Source organism: Acomys minous (assembly GCF_964271855.1).
Source record: "Acomys minous genome assembly, chromosome: 10".
In the NCBI taxonomy this organism is placed as follows: Eukaryota; Metazoa; Chordata; class Mammalia; order Rodentia; family Muridae; genus Acomys; species Acomys minous.
This window is the reverse complement of record NC_140491.1, coordinates 91,330,102-91,350,405: the sequence shown is the minus strand read 5'-3', so window position 1 is coordinate 91,350,405 and position 20,304 is coordinate 91,330,102. Positions and strand designations below refer to the sequence as shown.

Here is a 20,304-nt window from a genome sequence, read left to right as displayed (position 1 = left end):
GCTGTTGCTCTTTGAATTACTATTTTAGGGCCTTTTGTGTGTGTGTGTGTGTGGGTAAGGAAGAGTCAACAGCTTGTTGCTACTGCTGTTGGATTTATTACACCCTCCCCACTAGGCTGTTCAGTTACTATTTCTCAGTAACTAAAAGTTCAGTGGGAAGGATCCTGGGGCCTTTTTTTCTCCACCATCCCTGTTTAATCATAAGTAACAGCTTTCAAACCGGAGGCCTTTTTCATTACTTCCAACAGCCACAAAATTTTGAACAGAACTCAATTACCTCTGCTCCGGCCTGTTTTAGCAGCCTAATGACTGGTCTCTAGTCTGTCTCTGATGCACCGAATCAATCTTCCACCTGCTGCCAGAGGGATCTTTCCACCATGAAGTGCGCTCACAGCACACTCCTACTTAACACTTTTCACGGTTTTGTTGTCTGTACTCTACATTTGGAAAGTTACTGGGGATCAGCACGGGCTTGGTTTCGGTCAGTCATTCCACATGTCTCTTAGCATTCCAAATGGTCTGTGATGCCCTTAGAAACATAAACTAAGATACCAGTACCATTCTGATGACCTTCTGCCTTATCTGTAATAAAGTACTTATAAAATAAATACAATATACATCCTCCTCTGAGCAACTGTGATTTGGAAGTGCCATCATGACTCATGCTTAAATAGAGGAGAGAAGGTAAGAACACAATAACAACACAGACATTACTAAGGACAGATGCATCTGCCTGCGATCAAGCTAACCAGCTGGCTCTTCTACACGGAGCCCCCTTATCTGACTTACGTCTTTCGCTTCATGTTCAGCTGTCCACTTTTCACTATGGCCTTTTGGTGTCTCTTTCCCCTTACCTTTCATTACTGTTTTTTAAACAGCATTCTCCACTTGACGATGGCCATTACCCTCTGTTTATTCTGTTCCTTGTATAAGAATGTGACTAAGTAACAGAGCAGGATTTTTGTTTTTATAATTTACATGTTTTGTAGGGTCTGCAATAATAAGTTCTTATGATGTGTTTGTGCAATGAATAAATTAGCTGGATACGGCCTGTGATAAAAATATCTGTTAGTAAAACAGATAAATGTTCCAAAATGAAATACATTGTAACTTGAAGATAAGACGATGGTATAGTGCTTTTTGCAAAAGGAGCTCTAAATTTAAAAAAATGGCAAGATCTAAGTGAACAGTGATGTGTACTTTATATAATAGCGTATACAAGATCATGATGAAGCAATGGTTCATAACTGGGGATGGGTTGATAATGGCAAAGTAGTGAGAGCTGACTGCAAAAACAAAACAAGCAAACAAAGAAGCAAACAAAAAACCTCAAGTGTCTAAACTGGAAAGTAAAATAAGCAGAGTCAGGGGGCTTGGAAGAATCTTAAAAAAAAAAAAATAATGATGTAAGGCAAGGATGCAGAAATAAAGGACATAAGGAATGGCTAGAAAATGCTGCAAAGAAGAAAGGTGGGGGGGGGGCGGGGGAAAGGGTGCGATGTCGTGCTTCTGGAGCCCAAAAAACTTCCAAAGTATAAATGGAAAAGTAACAGCACATCTCTGAGGAAAGAACTGAGAAAATTTTAGAGCACAGAAAAGAAGGATCAATGAGAAGATGGTAAGTACTGAGTAGGATACAGTGATGGAAGGCAGCAATGCTTAAGACCTATAACTCACCCAGATGTGTTACCTCACACAGGTTAGAACAGCACTCAGAAACACGGGGCAAGACTGTGATGTGGTCCAGGCCAGCCTGGTTAGAGATTATGAAGTCGTCTCAAAAGAGAATAGAAAAAGAGAAGCTACAGCCTTCATTTTAAAAAAATTTTCCAGAAGAGAAAATGAACATAACTATGAGAAGAGGGTGAGAGTAAAGAAATGTACAAAGACTGGAGTGTCACATAGTTTTTAATAGAAGAGTTGGAAAGATGACACGCCAGGAAAGGGTTGGGACAGCTGGGACTGGGGGCATGGAGAGAGAGAAAAGGTCTAAAATAGATCCCATGGGGACTGAGCCTGAGAGTACAGAAAAGACAATTAAAAAGACTGCCAAATAGCAGCAGAAACCAGATTGAAGCCTGAAAGCATCCAGTTCTAATGAGCCAAATCTGCAGTGCTTTGTTTGCGTCCAGCAGTGCTCTCTCTCCTGGGAAAGGCAGTGAAGAGAACAAGATTTAGAGGTGCAGTCTACCTCAGGAACGTGCTGCATGAGCAAGGATGAAAAGGCTATTGCTGGATACCAGACAGGTCTTGGCATGTATGGGAGCCTGGCTCATTTGAATTAAAGAGGGCAACAATCTGAGTCTGATTACTGGATATTACCAAGGAAAGGGGGAAATTATTAACTTAGAAGTCCTAGGCTGGTCCCTAACTCTTTGTAGAAATCAAAAAGACTCTAATTTCTTACATCCAGCTCCTTTCTATTCCTGCTAAAACCACAGGAGCAAGAAGAAGCAAAGGTAATGTGAAATTGAAAAATTCTTAATATCAAGAAGTCTGACTTATTAGTTGTTGATCTTAGAGCCTGAGCTGTTATCTCCTGTGCCAGTGAATTCAAGGCTGATTCCTACTTTTTCTTCTAGTAGATTTAGGGTATCTGGTTTTGTGTTGAGGTGTTTGGTCCACTTGGACTTGAGTTTTGTGCAGGGTGATAAATATGGATATATTTGCAGTTTTCTAGATGTAGCCATCCATTGAGACCAGCACCCTTTCTTGTAGATGCTTTATTTTTCCATTGTATGATTTTTGGCTCCTTTGTCAAAAATCAAGTGTCTGTGCATTTGTGGGTTTGTTTCTGGGTTTTCAATTTTATTCCATTGATCAATCGGTCTATTTCTATCACGGTACCATGAAACTTTTATTAATATTGCTCTGTAGTTATAGCTTGAAATCCGGGATGGAGATACATCCCAAAGTTCTGTTATTGTATGGGATGGTTTTAGCTGTTCTGGGTGTTTTGTTTTTCCATGTGAAGTGTTAAATTGCTCTTTAAAGATCTGCAAAGAATTGTGTTGGCTCTCAAAGCTGAAAAGGTTCTGTAAGACAAAGCACAGTGTTAAGAGAACAAAGCCAGACTCTAGAGACTGGGAAAGGATCTTATCCAACCCTACATTTGACAAAGGGCTAATATCCAAAATATACAAACAACACAAGAAATTAAACACCAACAAACCAAATAATCCAATTAAAAAATTAATAGGGTACAGAGATAAACAGAGAATATTCAACACAGGAATATCAAATGGTTGGGAAACACTTTAAGAAATTCCCAGCATCCTTAGTCATCAAGGAAATGCAAATCAAAACAGCTCTGATATTTCATCTTACACTTGTCTGAATGGCTCAGATCAAAAGCTCAAGTGATAGCACACTATGGAGAGGATGTGGAGAAAGAGGAACATGCCTCCATTGCTGGGGGGAGAACAAACTTGTACAACCACTTTAGAAATCAATATTGGAACTTCTTCAGAAAATTAGGAATAGCTCTACATCAAGAACCCAACTATACCACTACTGGGTATATACCCCAAAGATGCTCCACCACACAACAAGAACATTTGCTCAACTATGTTCATAGCAGTTCTGTTTGTAATAGCCAGAACCTGGATATAACCTAAATGTACATCAAAAGAAGAATGGACAAAGAAACTCTGGCCTATTTACACAATTGAATACTACTCAAGTATTAAAAACAAGGAATTATCATGCAATTTGAAGTCATATGGATGGAACTTGAAAAGATCATACTGAGTGAGGTAACTCAAACACAGAAAGACACATATCACATATACTCTCTTAAAAGCAGATTTTTAGACACATAGTACAGGATAACCATGCTACAATCCACAGACCCAAAGAAGACAAGTAACAAGGAGGACCCAAGGGAGGATGCTTAAATCTTATACAGAAAGGAGAATAGAATAGACAGCAGTAATGGTTGAAAAGAAGAATCAAGGGAGCAGAGGGAATGAAGAAAGATTTGAGGGTGGAGAGCAGACTTGTGGAGAGCAGAAGGACAGAGGGCTTGCAGAGAGAAGGGAAATGGAGGGCAGGGGCATCTCTGTGACAAGCTGGAGACCTGAGACAGGGTAGGCTCCTGGCAGGATATGAAAGTGACACTAGCTGAGACACCTAGTAGCAAGGGTCATGGAGACTGAAGAGGTCACCCTCTAACGAGGCAGGACTCCTAGTGGAGGGAGGGGAGCACCAACCAATCCACAAAAACATCAACCCAAAATTTACCTTGCTTACAAGATGTGCAGGGATAAAGAAGAAGAAATTGAGGGAATTTCCAACCAATTCCTGGTCCAACCTGAGACCCACCTATGGGAAAAGCCAAACCCCTGACACTATTAAAGATACTCTGCTATGCTTGCAGAAGGGAGCTTAGCATCTTGTCCTCTGAGAGGCTCTACTCAGCAGTGTATTGAAACACATGCTGAGACTCCCAGACAAACATTGGGCAAAGTGGAGGGAGTCTTGTGAAAATGAGAGGAGAAAGATAGATGGACCTAGGAGTGACAGGAGCTCCACAAAGAGACCAACAAAGCCCACTAGCCAGGGCCCAGAGAGGCTTGCAGAGACTGCAGCACTACTGCATGGACTGGACACAGGCTCCCTACACAGATGTTAGTGAAAGCTAGCTCAGGCTTCATGTGCATTTCCTAGAAAGGGGAGCAGGCGCTGTCTCTGACATGAACTCGGGTGCCTGCTTTTTGATCTCTCCCCTCCTGGTAGTGCTGCCTTACCAGGACACAGGAGAAGAGGATGCACTCAGTCCCGGTGCAATGTCATGTGCTGAGGTAGGTTGGGGGGAGGGTACTCCCCTTTTCTAAGGAGTAGGTGAGTATGGGAAAGAGTGAGGGAGGGTGAGACCATGATGAGAGGAAGGAGGGGGCTATGGTTGGGATATAAAGTGAATAAATAAATTAATTAATGACCTTTTTTTAAAAAAAAAGAAAAACTCATAGTAAAATATTGTCCGGAAGTGACCAGCTGTGGAGTGCAGGTTCACAGAGGCCAGAGAAGGTGAAGATGGTTGAAAGGAAAGAAGCAACTGTCTAGAACTTTTCCAATACAATGATTATTAACTTCTAGATAAACTACATGTCAGAAAGGAAGCACAGCTTTCTGTTAGGTACAAGTTGAGTTCCCTACATGATTATTCCTCTTTCTAAAGAACCCATCTTGCTTGCTTTTAGTGAGGCAATAGTTCTGTAGTGTGGGCTGGCCCCTTGTCTTTAACTCCTCACCTTACACTCCACATTATTAGCCCTGCTCCCCAACCACAAGCTTTCTCTTCCTTACTACAATAAATCAAATGTATTAAATATTCAGACCTTTGCACCAACTGTTCCTGAAGACTTGTCTTTCTGCCCTTAGACCAACCAGCTGAGATTCCGCTTAAGTGTCACCCCTTTTAAAACATTTTCTAAGCATCAACCTAAAGTAGTCTGCAGGCATTGATGTCTCTGACGATTGGCTGGTTTGTTTTTTGGTCGGGGGCTGTTCTTGGTTTGGTTTTATTTAATTCTTGATAATGATAACATTTTGCTTATTTACAATATAAACCACAGGACAGAAAGGTTTCCTGCCTAAGACCTCATTATACCCCTAGTCCCTCATGTTTTTGCAAGCACAAAACATATATTCAATAAATACTTACCTCATAAGGGAAAGCTTAACACAAGTTTCGTTGGAAAGTTACACACAGAACATGGTCATCCCCAACGCATTGTACCCAAAAACTGAAGGAGAAAATTGTGTCCTTGCCTCTTACAATTTCATTGATATCTGCTTTATTTCCCAAAATAAATATTGTGAGACAGAAAACTTTTATGGTGGATAAAGGCTTAAGGGAAGAAAACTGTTCAAGGTGAGTCTGAGTACATTTAACATAAATTTAAGTGATCAAATAAACTCAAAGTGTGTTGTTTTGATCAACGGGGGACATGGGGGTTAGAATTAGCTTTTCAAAAGTTTTAATAGTCTCATATTCTATTAGCTATAGCAGGTATATAAACAAAATATCAGATGAATTTTCCATACACAAAGTAAGTATTTACTATAAATAGTGATTTTGTTTCATATTATTCTTAACTAAGAGATCTCTTTTTAAGGAGGAAGAATTTATACTCTTCACAGTACAAGGAAATCTTTAAGTAACTACTTCAATCTCCATCCAAGTTTCACATTGCCCATGGAAAGTATTCTCTACCAGTTGGCTCAACAAAATTAACAAAATAGAATGCAAGAGTGAGGAATGTCATCAAAATAAAAATCAATAATAGTAATGAGTAGCTGATGGTATAGCAGTCCATCTGACCTTATACACCATCATTTGCTAATCATGATTTTCTGAACTACAACTGAAATCACACAGCAAATTGTTTTAGCATTTGCCCTTAAGATACTGATGTAGAAATAATAATGAAAGGCGTTACTACACACACACACACACACACACACACACACACACACACACACACACACCAAAATAATCATCAGGAATAAATAGCACTAACCTATAGATTACCTAGTCTAGTTTAGTCAAACACATAGAAAAATGATTTCATGATTAAAAATTGCAGTGGTTTTGGTAGGAAATCAAATGGAGGAATAAGTTCTCAGTTATATAAGTAATGACCTAATGAAAGAATTTTTTAATTTGCCAAAGAAAGAAAGAAAGAAAGACTTATTAATCTCGATAATTGTGATATTAATTAACAAATTATAAACAGGTATGTTGAAGTACATACTATAAGTAGTAGTAAAAATAGGAATCTCTATTACTAAGCTCTAGTATTATATTTTATTGTGATAAATAATATAATATTGACATCTAAAGTAAATTTAAATTGGCTCTTTATTTATTAACATGCTTCACAAAGGCACTGACACAATTTGATTCTAGAATGAAAACTGAGTGAGGAGTGTAAACCATAAGACAAAGCACACAAGTCAAATTTCAGACCTGTTTGATTAAGTAAATCATTTGTCACTGTTTTTACAAACTCTTAATTTAAAGCTAAACATTAAGAACAAATGTAATGTTAAACAGCAGTTCTGAGTTGGTCACTACGTTGCCCTCACTTAAAATAAAAAGAGAATTCATCCAGAAATAATAGGTCTCTTGCCTAATTAAAAACAGTTACTATGTCTCCGGCATGAAAGCAACTACCTGTCTACTCCTTGGACAAGTGGTGCTATAAAATGAAAGACCTTACACCCTAATACAAACCTTGACTTTAAATATCTGATGATGTTAATTCTAGTATTGACATACCTTAAGGATTAGCATTTCAAGATTAAGATGATATTGGTCTAAAAAAAGAAAAACTAAAATATTTTTGCTTCTTTATTACCTTAAGGAAGTGCAAAACTCAAGACCTGTGCACATATATTTGTTTATGTACATAAATAATTATGTATGGGGTCTTGTATCATTATTCTCAAGCGCACAGCAAGCTCCAACCTTAACTGACAGTGTTAATGACCAAATAATAAATTTACACTTATTGCTTCTATGCTTTGCCTGGGTAATGCTCCTCAGAGAATAGTAGTTTATTTCTGAGCATCTCAGTGGCATTGGATGCTTAAGAACTAATCAAACTGAAGCAGGAAAAACAAAAGGAAAAAAGTCCTTTTTTTTTTTTTTAAAGAAAGCCATAGTCAATATTTAGCTAGGAAAACTGCTGCTCTGCTCTGAACAATAAATAACCTTGCTTCTGTGTGCACACACAAACACACAGGACCCTTGCCTCTGAGGCTCCAAGCATAGATGCCACAGCTTTATCAATGAATTACCTCCCCCCATTTCATCACCACAAGTCAGGAACACGGATATTGAATTCAGGCTGATCATTAAATACACCTAAAGATTTCTTTGCCTTAAATTTTGAAAGAAAAATTATAGTTATAGGAAATCTTAGTTTGTTGTTAAATAGAAAGAACAGCATGCTCATTTTGTCATTATCTCAGTTTAATTTAAATAATTATTCCCGGGTTAATATCATGTATATGACCACCAAAACAGCAATCTTCGTTCATGTAGTAGTATCTGTTTTATACAATGAGGATATCAAGTAGCACGCCTTTACTTTCATGCTTGTGAAATGAGCCATTAGGCCAGTTAAAGAAGGGACCGGTTCACTGTACAGAATTCTAAACAGAAAAAAAAACTGGACGGCACATCTATGTTCTTACTCACCAGTGGTTTCCACGATGCCTTCTAGGATGACGACAACCTCGAACTGTTCAGTTTGCATGCTTCGCTGCGATAGGTCATAAAAGGGGCTTTTGGCATCGATCACGTGGCAAATTGTGAGAGGGGACACAAGAAAAAGTTGATCTGCCCCTGTACTAAAACCTACATCCAGTTCAAGTTGGTCAAGGGGAAGGAACTCACCCTCAGGTGTCTGTCGAGACTAGACAAGCACACAGAAAAAAGAGAAGAAATCACCACTTGTACTGACAATTTTCAAGGAAGCCCAAAAGTAATATACATCATTGCCAACATTCGGCACTATCAATCATAAGCTGTGCAATCCAAACAAATCATTATGTAGCTATATTCTACCAAGTGGGCTGAAATCCCACGTAGTGCATGCAGAACATACATGAATTATTTATAATAAACAAAACTGCTATAACAACCAGTCCCTAACACCGCAGCTTTGGAGACATGCCTGCCCCCAACAATGGCTGTGAGCACAACTCTGAAAGTAACTCAGTGTGTATCTGCACACTGCTTGAAAGAAATCTCTGCATTATTATCATCTGCATGCCAGAGTTATTTTTCTTTAGAAAGAAAATAATTTTGGAATAAGACTAGAAGTTTTTAAGCTAAAAATACTGGCCATAAATTAAAAAGAGATTTGTTGCTTTCTTGAAAAGTAAAATGAATAATTGCTTTTTTTTTTCAGGAAAGGCACTTTCATACTTACTTGTGATAAGGACCATAACCATAAAGGCTATTACTTCATGCTTTTCAAGCAACTAATAATAATAAAGTGTAATATAATTTTCTATTCCTATGTTTATGATTTTGAACTTTTTAAAACAAAATATAATTTTAATATAGCTGTCTTCTATAAGCAGTGCATTTAGACTCTCATAGGACAGAGGCATTTAGTTTTACCATAATCTCTAGAAAGCTTAATTCAACATATGAGTTACATTAGTTGACTGCAGATAAAAAACAAATATCAGAAAACCATAAGAGTAGGCTTATTCATTCTTTTTTTCCATTTGTTTTCATTTTTTTTAGTATATCTATTATATATAATAGTTGTACAAGCAGATATTTAGATTTAACATACATAAATGAGACAAATAAAAGCTGGGTAGTTAGATCCATACAGAAAAATATTAGTGGAAGGGCTCTATCCCAGGGATCTAGTGGGACTTGGAAATGTCCAGTATTTTTAAGATCCTCCATCAGCAACTTTAATAAATGAAAATAAATCAGGAGTATGAGTTTGTCCAAAAACTACATATGTCAAAACAGAAATCATATTTTCATTTGCAACAAATTTGGTAACTAAGGTAAATCATGTTTGGTAAATAAGGATGAAAATCTGAATAATTGTTGAATGATCTGCTTTTCCTTGGAAAAGCATGAGTAGTTTTGAACCAGTGGTGATAATATCACAGCTGCAGTTGCCACATAGGTCTTTAAAAGTTGAACTGATTCCATGTGAGGCTGACCACACTGCAACTGGTAACACTGGAAATTTTACTTGTGTTGGAAGAGTATTGATGGTAAACATTGAGACCAAATGTTTTTTTCTTTCTAAGAATGTGAAAGTAGAAGAAAAGGGGGAAAGGTGACTTCTGCAGAAAAGAGGAGGGGAAGAGATGTCTTCTGATCACATTTTGTTGTTGTTGTTTTTAATCTGCGGGAAAACCTGATTATCAAAAAAACTAAAACCTCAGTTCTTGTAAACTATACTGGACAGCATTTGATATTTCCAAATCCGCACGAAAAGTACCTGCTTGAAGCTTTTTCAGACATCTATATTCTCAGCATCCTCCCATATGAATAAAACAGGAAAGAGACTAACACCTTCCCAGCTGCCTGTTCTATGTTAGCTGGTTCATATGTGGAAATAATAACTGAGAAACACAAAACAGGGACAGAGACAAACATTGTTCTCTTAGGTAAGAAGCAATGAGTGCTGCACAAGCATAAGGTGATATTCTGAAATCCGGGATTGATGACCATAATTTGCATCCATTTACTACCTACTCTAAGTTCTTTTTTTTTTTTTTTTTTTTTTTTTCTGTACCAAGCATGGACAGAATTTTTTTTGTAATATTTCTCCAAAGAAGATACTTTTTGATTATCATATCTGTATACAAAAAACTAAATTCTGCATTATTTTGCAACTATTTGTTATTTGTACCTGTGGCTTTAGAGTTATTACTCTTATTATTATCTACTCTTTCATCAACCGATGAAATGAAGTGGACTAAACACAGTCAGACTACCAGGAGATCGTCAAGCTTGAGTTGGGAATACTTCATTATTTAGTAAATGGGTTTATTGTAATATAGGTAATTTAGGTTTAAGTGTGCATGGATCCTCTCTATTCTCATTCTGCATGTGTTCATTTTTAAAATACTTATTATATTCAAATTCATGCTGTCTACTCTACCTCTCACCAATCAACTCCTTTTAACTCTGTGTCCTATCCAGATCTCCTTAACATGTGACACAATGGAGAAAGTGCTAATAATTTTATTTATTTAAAAGATCATTTTCATGCTTCTCATAACATCAGTGATGCGACCAACACGTAGGTATTAAATTTATCTCCAGCAGTTACTATAAAATGTATTGTTCAACTTCCTGAGCTACTTTACACACACTTAACAAATTTATCATCCAAATCTTCATAATTTGTGTTAGGGCATTGGATATTTCAACTATAAGTGTATTTGTTTCTGGTTTTTGTTTGTCTCTTTGACTTGCTAGTAGACTAAGAAGTCTATTAATAGCTAGAACCAGATAGAAAGCTTTGGTGGAGGTCAAAAGTGAAAAACATGTTGTCAGAGATGAGGGGGCTTGCAATGCTGGAACTCTCTGAGGTCTGAACTGCTGACTGGAGTTGGCTGGAGTCAAGTGTGTCTACTACCATTGCTCAGACAAACACTGTTGAGGCTGCAGAAAGCTGCACGTGCCTATTACATTCATTCTCAAAACAGACACATTCGACAATGCATTTCTAACCATTATACTTTCGGAGCTCCTGATTCTAGTCTAAGGCCCAAGATTTGCCTGAGCAAAGTTAACAAAGTAAAAACTACAATTATGTTACTTAAGTGCAAGAAGAGAAGTCGGGAATTTTTGTTTCAAGAACTGTGACAAATAAGAATAATAAAAATAAAAATAAAAGAACTGTGACATAGACACGCACATGAAAACTAAAGATAAAGAGGTAAAGATAATTATATAAATAGTCTTACAAAGATTATACATCATGAGCACGTGATGACACAGTCCCACTTTTATGCCATCAGCTTCTTCTCTTGGGTAGCTAACAACTACTATGTTTAATGTAGAGTTTTTTGCTGATAGTCAAAATCTTTTTAGATAAAAATAATTTAAGAGTCCTTAGTTATGTCAGGATGAGAGTTCTGAATCAAGAAGTAGGTTTCCTTTAATAGTGTGTTTGTGGCTATTGTACAATTTTCCTATTCCAACATTAGTAGAGGCCATGACAATTACCCAGACTAAAATGTGAAATATTGGTCTGATTAGACAATAATTCACTTTGCCTTCAAATACAAGACAGTTGCTAAAATTTACATAGAGGCATCAAAATATTTAAATTAAAGAATCTGGTTACAAAGATTTATAAAAACTGTAGAAGTATGGAGAAAATAAGTAAAGGTAGGAGGAAAGAAAGCAGAGGAAAATTGGTAATTCTTAACAATTTAAGATAAGTTGATAAAACTCTGATGTAAAATGGCTTGCAAACAACTGTGAATTTCAGTTTTTTAGAAGCACAGAAAGATGCTAAAAAGAGCTCCACCACCCCAAAGCCAAGCTAGTTGTTATATGTATTGGAGCAAAAGTTTTGTGTTAGAGGAAATATTGAAGATTTCTAAAGGTTACCAATTGTTTATATTTTTATAGCAAACTTATAATTTGAACATGGATTTTTGAAATAATTTTGTACAATTTTAATTGTGGTAATAACTTCTAACTTATTGTTCATATTAAAACATGTATGTAAACATATTCAATCACACAGAATTCACATTTAATGCAATCTCTGAATGTATTTTAATGGTTTTATCTAAATATAGAGTGGTTTGTTTGACTTTGAAAAAAAAATCAATATTGTCCAATGACTTTGGGCTTCTTTCAGATTCCAAAAAAAGTCTATAAGATAATCAGGCATGAAATCACACATGCTCAGAGGGGAGCTGAGGAACTTTTTGACAACTATTTTACTTTCAGTGTAGAAAATAAAGATAACTGAAGGTTTATGCACATACACATTTACCACTGTCCAGGCATATGTAATGTAGCGTTTGCACATTTTGTGGTCCATATTCTCCTCCAGAGCTACACTTTACTAATTCTGCCTAGACACTTGCTAACCTCCCATCTCCCATCCAAACTGAATCCTGCCCCAGTTTGAAGCTGACACAAGATTGTGAATATAATGCTGACTCTTCCTCATCACCTGACTATGCCATAGTCTGTGACCTGGTCATCATACCTTCAATTCCCCCACAGTTCTCAGCTGACAAGGTCCTGTACAGTATGTGTAGATTGATGTTTTAAAAAGAAAGTTGGGGTATAAAGGAAAGTTTGGCCAAGATCTATCTGTAAAAGAGGGCCAGGGAAGGCAAGATAATGTTATATACAACAAAAAGCAAAATACAGATAAGGAGAAGAGAGTAAGATGAAAAGGGAGAAACAGTCTTTCCTACAACCTTCTATCTTTGTATGTGGAGTTTCACTTCTCTTTAAATGTGTCCTATCATATCTACAACCTCATATATGCCAAGTATATGGTGAAGTCAAAAAAGAAATAGAGTGTAGTGGGAAGACTACCCTAGAGTCAAGAGTAGGAAATATGGCTAAGACATGTGCTAAGCCTAGGAAATAAACTTCCTCTGTGACTCAAAAGCAATTATGACAAAGCCTATGACATGCAGCTCCGAATTTAAGGTAGAGAAGCATGTAGACTTAAATTTCATCTCTCTTCGATAGACCTTTGCATGTTCACTTGGGTAATTAAAGCTTGACTTTTTAGCCCAGGTAGAACTAAAGTTACTCTCATATCTTAAAAAAAAAAAATGGTTTGTGTTAAATACTAAGTTAATTAACCCAAAAAAATGACCATTTTTATGAAAGGACTGTACTTTATTTAGATGCAATGTGATTTACCCTATAATAGATTATGTGGACCTTTTGTACTGCTCAAATGAAAGCTCTGCTTTGTGTCACTATGGGGGCCTTTTGTTGGCTTTAGAATAACTATGTGCAGGATTTGCATCCCTGTTTGCACATTCCTTTCCTACTCAACAACACCCTTCAACCCATGAAATGCCTTTTCCTGCTTCCTTTTATGATTTGTTCTTACCTACTGTGGTTACTTGTGGGCTTTTACATGCCTTACTTGTGTTCATACTTTATTTTATAAGCACAAGGCACCCTGCATATTGTATTTAAAATAAAACCCAAAATAAATTTAAAAAAAATAATACTACTAGTGTGAAAAGGATTTTAGAAAAAAAACTCAAATTTGTACCTATTAGAGAATTGTCCTGCTTGTGTCCTTGAAAACAAAGCTAAATAGCTTCTGGACTATTTTTTTTTAGGTTATTATTAACCCATCAAAACCAGTCAATATCAGGGTTAGTTCCTGCCAGGTCTGAGGGACACCATGTCAGACTTCTACAATACTTTGGCAGAAAACTTTAATCTTACTCAGATATATGCATTTTTGTAGACTGATGTTTTAAAAAGAAAATGTGGGTATAACGGAAAGTTTGGCCAAGATCTATTTGTAAAAGAGGGTCAGGCAAGGCAAGATAATGTTACATACAGTGAAAAGCAAAATGATACTTAAGTGCAAGATATGAAATAAAGACAAACCAAAGCATTTCTTAGAAAATCTAAGTTTGGACATTGTTGTGTCTCCATGGCAGAGGCTTGCTGGCATTCCTGAGACTTTAGGATCCCAGCACTATGAAGGGAGTAAAGAGTTTAATGATTTTGCAGACTGTAATATTGTTTTCTGCTGCATCTGAACATGATCATATTCCTTATTACAGAAATCACACCACATCAAATTTTGACTGGCCATAAAAATGGAGAATGAAGAGCTGAATGCAGACAATGCACATGATGATAAAAGAAGAAAGAAATGCACTCTAATACCTTTCAATAGACGAAAGTTAAAAGCTGCATATGGTCTTCTGTGGAAAACAGTGACTCTTGGTAATGATAGAAATGTGAAGAAATAAGAATATGTTCCCCTGAGAAAAAAATTTCTGCAAACCTCTTTCAAAGTATGGCTATAAAAATAGTTGCCTTTTCGTTTATATTGTAAAAATACTTGTCTGAATTTATAGGACAGTACTTGAGGAATCAACTATAAATTATTGAGCAGTCCCTCGAAGGTCATTTTATTCTTCCTCTAGTAAAGGCAATCAATGACTGCCTAGTGACAGGAAACAAAATGAGCTTTTTAATTCCTTCAGATGGACAGAAGATCATAAGCTCCATCATCTCCACCACAGGGATTTCAAGTCCCCTGTCCAGGCACTTTCATTAAAACTTCTCAAGGATGATATAATAAATTAATGTGGCCATGGTACTAATTAGTATTAATTTGTCTCTATTCTTTAGGATGATAGAAAGACAATTAAAATCCATTTAAAAACTAAGTAAATATTAAATATCAAGAATATTTACCTTAGAATAGTTTTATAGAAGTATATTTGTAGTTATTGAGATTATAGATATTTAAAATATCTTCTAGTTATACCTTTTACTAACTATTTAATTCATAAGGAAATATAAACCTCCCTAGCCAGAAAGTTATCAGGCCTAACCATGATTATTCAGAAACATTTTAGTGTTTTCAAGTGGGAAGGCGAGGGGTTTACTTTGAAGACAAAGTGCCTTCTTGTATGCGAAAAGCAAAGTTGCAATTAGACAGAAAAGTTACAGTCATTTCTATCAGATAACTTTGGATTCCAAAAAAGTGTGATGAAAACCTCAGAGTATTTAGCATTAAAAAGGCATGTCCTTGTTCTGTTTCTTCCCAAGAATTGAAAGTCATTTATAATGATTCAATAAATCTAAATTTATGCCAGCAAAGAAATTTTAGATTCAGCAAATAAAATACAAGTAGGAAAATGATTAAATAATAAACTGGCTTTAAGTGACATGAAAATTCAGTATATTGTATACTGAAGAAACATAAATATGCCATTTAAGGTGTTTGTTAAAATATTTTACAGTAGTAACTTGAATACATGAACTGATATTTTGTAAGGATATGTATAGTTGACAATAACTTTTAAAACTTTTAGCAATTGATATAGTTTTTCTCTCATATTGTAGTTGACTGTTTTAGGTCACTTCAGAAAATAGGGGTCATTCATTAAAGCAAATGTCCCTTCTAATTTGTTGAACGTTGTTAAACACTGAGCAGAACATGAAATATTTTCAGTGTAGTGTAAGAAAATGATAAAAAAAATATAAAGAACTCATTATAATTACTCTACCTAGCAGAAAAGCAAACAAAGTCAATATACACTTAATATCACATGCTAATAACTTTTTTCAGCACTGTTGTCTTCCTAATAAATCATAAGAACTGCACATTACTAATAATGTATTATTTGAATGTGATACTGATTTTATCCACCTTATGTTAATATAGCGCCATGCTCCAACATTATTGTACTTTATGTCTTAATTCAAGATACTGTTCTGAAAACAGTGGTGCATGGCATATACAGAAAAAAATATTTATGAATATATATACTACTGTAGAGACTAAGAACATATAATTCACTATAAACATCAGAGTCAGTGATATGTAGATTAATTTTAATTATATACTTAATTTGTTAAAATAACATTTGACAATGCTTAGAAGAACTAAAATAAATTGCATGTGAAAACATACCAATTTTATTAAATAATTTTTTTTTAATTAGGGAATGGCAGTAACTTGAACTCTTGAGCTTACGATAAACTACTCGTAATGAGAGTTTCAAATTGATATCTATACACATCCTTGAGATCGCTGGGACTCTCCAAGTACTCCTCTCTGCCCACAAGGCCTCTTTAATAAAGCAAACAAAGTGTTCACCCTACACACAGAATTGAATACACACAAGTACCACTACCACAGCATGTCTTTAACTCATCTTCTTAGCTGAATCTACCAACCCACTTAATTCAAACAGATGTTAACAAAACAAAATGCTACCTTAAATATAGTAATTGTGTGTAATTGTTCAGAGAACAACGTCAACTGAAACTATATAATCATAGCTACCCTTATGAAAATGTACACCAGAGCTGGGCTGAAATTTTACACTCTGATATAAAAAAAATGCCATTTATTTACTAATACAGTACAGGAAATTCTCATGTGATAAAGAGTGACAGGGCAAGTGAACTGCTTTAATGCAAGCACTGCACTGGTCAACTTGGTCAAAGATAATTAGGATGAGATCTTATAAGTACTAATGAAAATGACATAAGAGCAGAACTTTTTTTTAATCTTGGGAGAAGACTTTTTACTGCATAATAAGTTGGGATTGTATAAAGTAACACATAGTTGAGTTGTGTACATTGAAATTTCAAAGGCAATATTTTATCTCTATTCAGATATCAGTTGCTTTATTACCTCTAAGTTCTGAACCTGGTTATGTTTACTTAATCTCAGATTAATCTTTTTCAATAATGAACTATTCATTTGAGGTTATCATTTTCAATTTATGAACTTTTAACAGTCACTCTGGAAAATGCCAGGGAAGGAAGAGGAGGAGGAGGAGGAAGAGGAGCAGAAGAAGAAAGAAGATGAGGAAGAAGAAGATGAAGAAGAAGAAGAAGAAGAAGAAGAAGAAGAAGAAGAAGAAGAAGAAGAAGAATTGTGACACCTGTAGTCCTTTAAAGAGAATTAGACCTTAATCCCTTTCCCCCTGACTCTAACTGATAAACAGCTAGGGGACTCTTCTTGCGTGTTGTGATGCCTTCTAAGGGCTAAGAGGACCTTACCTTAGTATCTACGCTATGAGCAACTCGTTTTAACGTTTACAGCACTGATGTTAGGAAGCAATCTTCTTTAATGGATGCTGAAAAGCTTCAAGTGAAATCTATAATTGACAAAGTCTTCATAGAAACAGGCAATTAAGAATTAAATTAACAAGAGCCTCTACAGGAAAAGCACTCAAGCTTTCACAGAATACATCTCTAGGAAAATATTTAGTAAAAATTACAATTTTAAAGAAACATCTATGGCGTCCTCTACTTCACTAACAGGTGCCTGGTTCTACTATGTTTGTTTAAAAGATGACCACAGTTATACTTACTTTGTCCTGAAGAGCGATCGATCCACCTGGTGGTATTGGTGGGAGGGGGATACACTAAAGCTAAACCCCAAACTAAACTTGAGGCAGCTTCAGCATTTAATTCTTCAATTTGGAAGCTGTAGTGCCTTCTGTTCAGAAAGTAATGAGTTGACAACAAATCAAAAGTGCTCTCAGGGCAAAGCAGCAACATGAGAGCCCACAACACTCCCTAACACCATCATGGTGTGCTACCGCACATCTGGGTGAGGAAGATAAACAAGAGGGAAAGAATAGGAACAAAACAGAACTAGCAACTATATGCCCAATCCTCAGCTCTTTTTTTTTTTTTTTTTTTTACCACCAACCACCACCATCCCGCCCCAAAGAAGTTTACCTGTGATGGAAGGAAAACCCCCGGGAGTGGGTAGAGTGATTCCCAGGGGATTGAATCTTATAGTGTTTCTGGGTGGCAGATGCTAGGTGGGGAAAGGGGAGGGCTTCACTTACTTTGAGTAGCTTGCAGCGGATCTGCGCTGAGACCATGTGGCTGTTGCGCAGGTTGCCCACCCGGAACATGAGAGTGAGTTTTCCGTCCCTCATGGAGATCACCGCATGCTCGCTAAACATGAGGGTCTCGGCGCGCTTCTTGGGCTGGGACATCTTGATGAACATGCAACCAATGAGGAAAGCGTCCACGATGGAGCCTAAGATGGACTGGAAGAGGAAGAGGATGATGCCCTCGGGGCACTTGTCGGTGATGTAGCGGTAGCCATAGCCGATGGTGGCCTCGGTCTCAATGAAGAAGAGGAAGGCAGAGGGGAAGTTATAGACATTGGCCACACAGGGAGTGTAGTTGCCGACGTGGGCTTTGTTCAGGTCGCCCCGGGTATAAGCGATCACCCACCACATGGACGCCATGAAGAGCCAGGCCACGGTGTAGGTAAGGATGAAGATAAAGAGGTTCCAACGCCACTTGAGGTCCACCAGGGTGGTGAAGAGGTCCGAGAGGTAGCGACTGGTCTCGCTGCCCAGGTTGCCGTGCTGCACATTGCACCGGCCGTTCTTGTCCACGAACCGCTGCCGCTTCTTCTTTGGTACAAGCTGCTGCTGCGGGCCCTGTCCTGGCCCCTGAGGCTGCAAGCCTGAGCCGCTCGACGAAGTGGTCACTACCTGGTAATCGTCCCCAAATTTCCTTCGGAGTGCAGACATAATACGAAGGGGCGAGCCAGATTCAAACACGAAGCGGAGGCGCAGGAGCCAAGCGCTGCAAACCAGCACCAATAAGGAGGTGGGGGCAGGGGACGAGAGCAGGCGCCTGGGTTTGGGGGTAGGGAGCACCCTGCAGGTAGCAGCAGTCTCTGCCCGAGCAGACGCCTCTCCTCCCCTGGGACAGAGGCTTTCTTTCCAAGAGCAGTGATAAAACAGACGTGTTCCCTCACATTCAAGGCAGGAGGGATGGAAGGTGTAAGAACCTAAGTGAAATTTTGCCCCCAAGCTCTTTGAGGCTTCTCTTTTCTAACCCCACCACCGGCATCCCGGTCACCTCTTACCTTTCCACAGCACCCGCTCCCGACTATCTTGCAGCACCACTGGACTGGCTGCTGAAAATTAATGAGTTTGACAAACAAGTCCCACTTCACCTGCCAAGTCCCCAAGCTGCTAAGCTGCGCTACCTGCTTGGTCTGGGCCCTCCCCCCTCCCAGCTGCACCCTGATCACCCGCCCCCCCGGGAGTGCTCCTGGCTCCCTTGTCACTCCCGCCTCCTATCTTTTAGCCAAAATCCCGCCCAGAGGCATGTCTGCCGGGCAATGGTGCAACGCCCCCTACCCACGCTCTGTTGGCTCAGAATCCCCCGCCCGGGACTCCAGAGACCTGTACTCCTGCCGTGCGCGGGCGGCCGAGTTTCCACGCGCGCCACCCGGGGCCTTCGAGTGGACTCTCCGGGGCCGCCAAGCCACCCCCGCGCTCCGGGGAGCGCTTGAAGCCCGGCACTCACCCAGCGGCGGAGGGCTGGCGGAGTCGCGCTGCAAGCAGCACAGGCAGCTAGCTTGGCCAAGCACCCTAAGCTCAAGGCTGCCTGACCCTTCCTACTTTACTTGGTGTTCCACGATGAAATCCAGTGCAGGTGCGTCAAGCTCCGCACCTCTCGAGGGTCACTACACGGTCTCCTCCAGAAGATCCTTGTGCTCCAAACGGAGACTGACTCGGAAGCCTGTCTCTGGTCTTCCCTTGCGCGCGGTGCCCTCTTTCCAGGCGACCGCGCGGCTGCTGAAGCGAGGTCAGACTTTCAGGTTGAACACTGGCGTTGCTCCAGCTTTTCCTGTGCCTCGCAACAGAAACATCTGAATCTTCCTTCCCTTGGTTTTCTATTCTACGTCCACGCTTTTGCTTGCCCAGGGTGGATGGAGGATGCGAGGCTCCAGCAGAAGCAACCGGAATGAGGTGTGTGTGCTGGTGCGTGTGATCAGCTGCAGAGCCGCGCTAGCCCCGCCTGTCCTTGCCTTCCCCCGCTGCTCTACCAGCCTGAATTGCACCTCCGCGCCTTGGTTGAGACCGCAGTGTCTGGCAGCTTAGAGAGAATGTGAGCCCCTCCAATGAGAAGCAGCTTTAAATCTGCTTCCTAACCACAGCCAACTCTCCCCTCCACCCCGCATCAATCAGAAAGCCCCCAGCAAGCAACAAATGCTGCTTTCTGCTTTCTGCGAGTACAATATGTCTCTATTTCTAGGGCTCTCTCTTAAGCGA

The 20,304-nt window shown here is 38.6% G+C and overlaps 1 protein-coding gene across 2 annotated transcripts in view; it reads right to left on the bottom strand.

Annotated features, from left to right (window-relative positions):
- KCNJ3 (potassium inwardly rectifying channel subfamily J member 3) overlaps positions 1-19,240 on the bottom strand; it is a 144,343-nt gene extending 125,103 nt beyond the window's left edge. The window contains exons 1-2 of one of the 2 annotated variants that reach the window (XM_084798618.1): positions 18,067-19,240; positions 8,210-8,426 (exon numbers count right to left, since the gene is read on the bottom strand). In XM_084798618.1, coding sequence (XP_084654744.1) covers positions 8,210-8,426; positions 18,067-18,768 — 919 coding nt within the window. In that variant the 5' untranslated portion in view covers positions 18,769-19,240. The remainder of the gene's footprint in view (positions 1-8,209; positions 8,427-18,066) is intronic. The other variant, XM_084798619.1, reaches the window with a different exon arrangement.
- Positions 19,241-20,304: the final 1,064 nt, after the last annotated feature.